Source organism: Nematolebias whitei, chromosome 6 (genome assembly GCF_014905685.2).
Source record: "Nematolebias whitei isolate Nwh7 chromosome 6, NemWhi1, whole genome shotgun sequence".
Lineage (NCBI taxonomy): Eukaryota > Metazoa > Chordata > Actinopteri > Cyprinodontiformes > Rivulidae > Nematolebias > Nematolebias whitei.
The window spans coordinates 9,394,366-9,395,103 of record NC_056503.1 but is presented as its reverse complement, the minus strand read 5'-3'; the positions used below and the strand labels follow the sequence as shown (position 1 = coordinate 9,395,103).

At 43.4% G+C, this 738-nt stretch overlaps 1 protein-coding gene across 1 annotated transcript in view; it reads left to right on the top strand.

Moving 5' to 3' along the window:
• Nucleotides 1-325, top strand: part of LOC119411513 (CD276 antigen-like) — a 2,740-nt gene extending 2,415 nt beyond the window's left edge. Inside the window, exon 3 of the mRNA XM_037678465.1 lies at nucleotides 30-325. Coding sequence (XP_037534393.1) covers nucleotides 30-325 — 296 coding nt within the window. The remainder of the gene's footprint in view (nucleotides 1-29) is intronic.
• Nucleotides 326-738: the final 413 nt, after the last annotated feature.

Here is a 738-nt window from a genome sequence, read left to right as displayed (position 1 = left end):
ACTTTTCTTTTTGTTTCTCCTTCCTTTAGCCACATTCAGTAAACCTAAGATCACAAAGAGATGCAAAGATGATGATGTCCCAGTGGGTTGTTACGTGACATGTACCTCTCATAGTGGGTACCCAAGCCAAAAGATTACTTGGCAGACTGAACATGGCCACAGTCAGATGTGGAAAGAACTGAACAACAGTGAAGTACTGTCTAATCCAACTACGAAGATGATAAACGTGTCCAGCACTGGATACATGAACTGCTCCAGTGGTGAAATGATGGTCACTTGTTCTGTGGGAAACATCTCCTCAGTCAAGATCTCAGTCTGTGAGTAAATGCTTTGGTAAATGGACTGTACTTATATAGCGCTTTTCTATCTTATCGAGATACTCAAAGCTCTTTACACTACAATCTGTGTCCTCATTTATCCATTCACACAGCACTCTACTAGATCTCTACAAAGCTAATTGAACAAATCATTCTAAAGAGACTAATCAGTGCTTTATCACATTCATTCACCGATGGGACACACATAGGAGGCAACGAGGGGTTCAGTGTCTTGCCCAGGGACACTTCGGCATGTGACTGCTGGTGGATTCGAACCCCCAACTCTTGCATTGGAGGACGACTGCTGTAACCACTCAGCCACAGCCACTTTGCCGGAATCTCCTGTTTGCTTCCAGTCACTGGGCAAGTTTTAGGAAGTGTGACACCCAATGGAAACTCCTTTGCATTTTTTTAGTTTTTC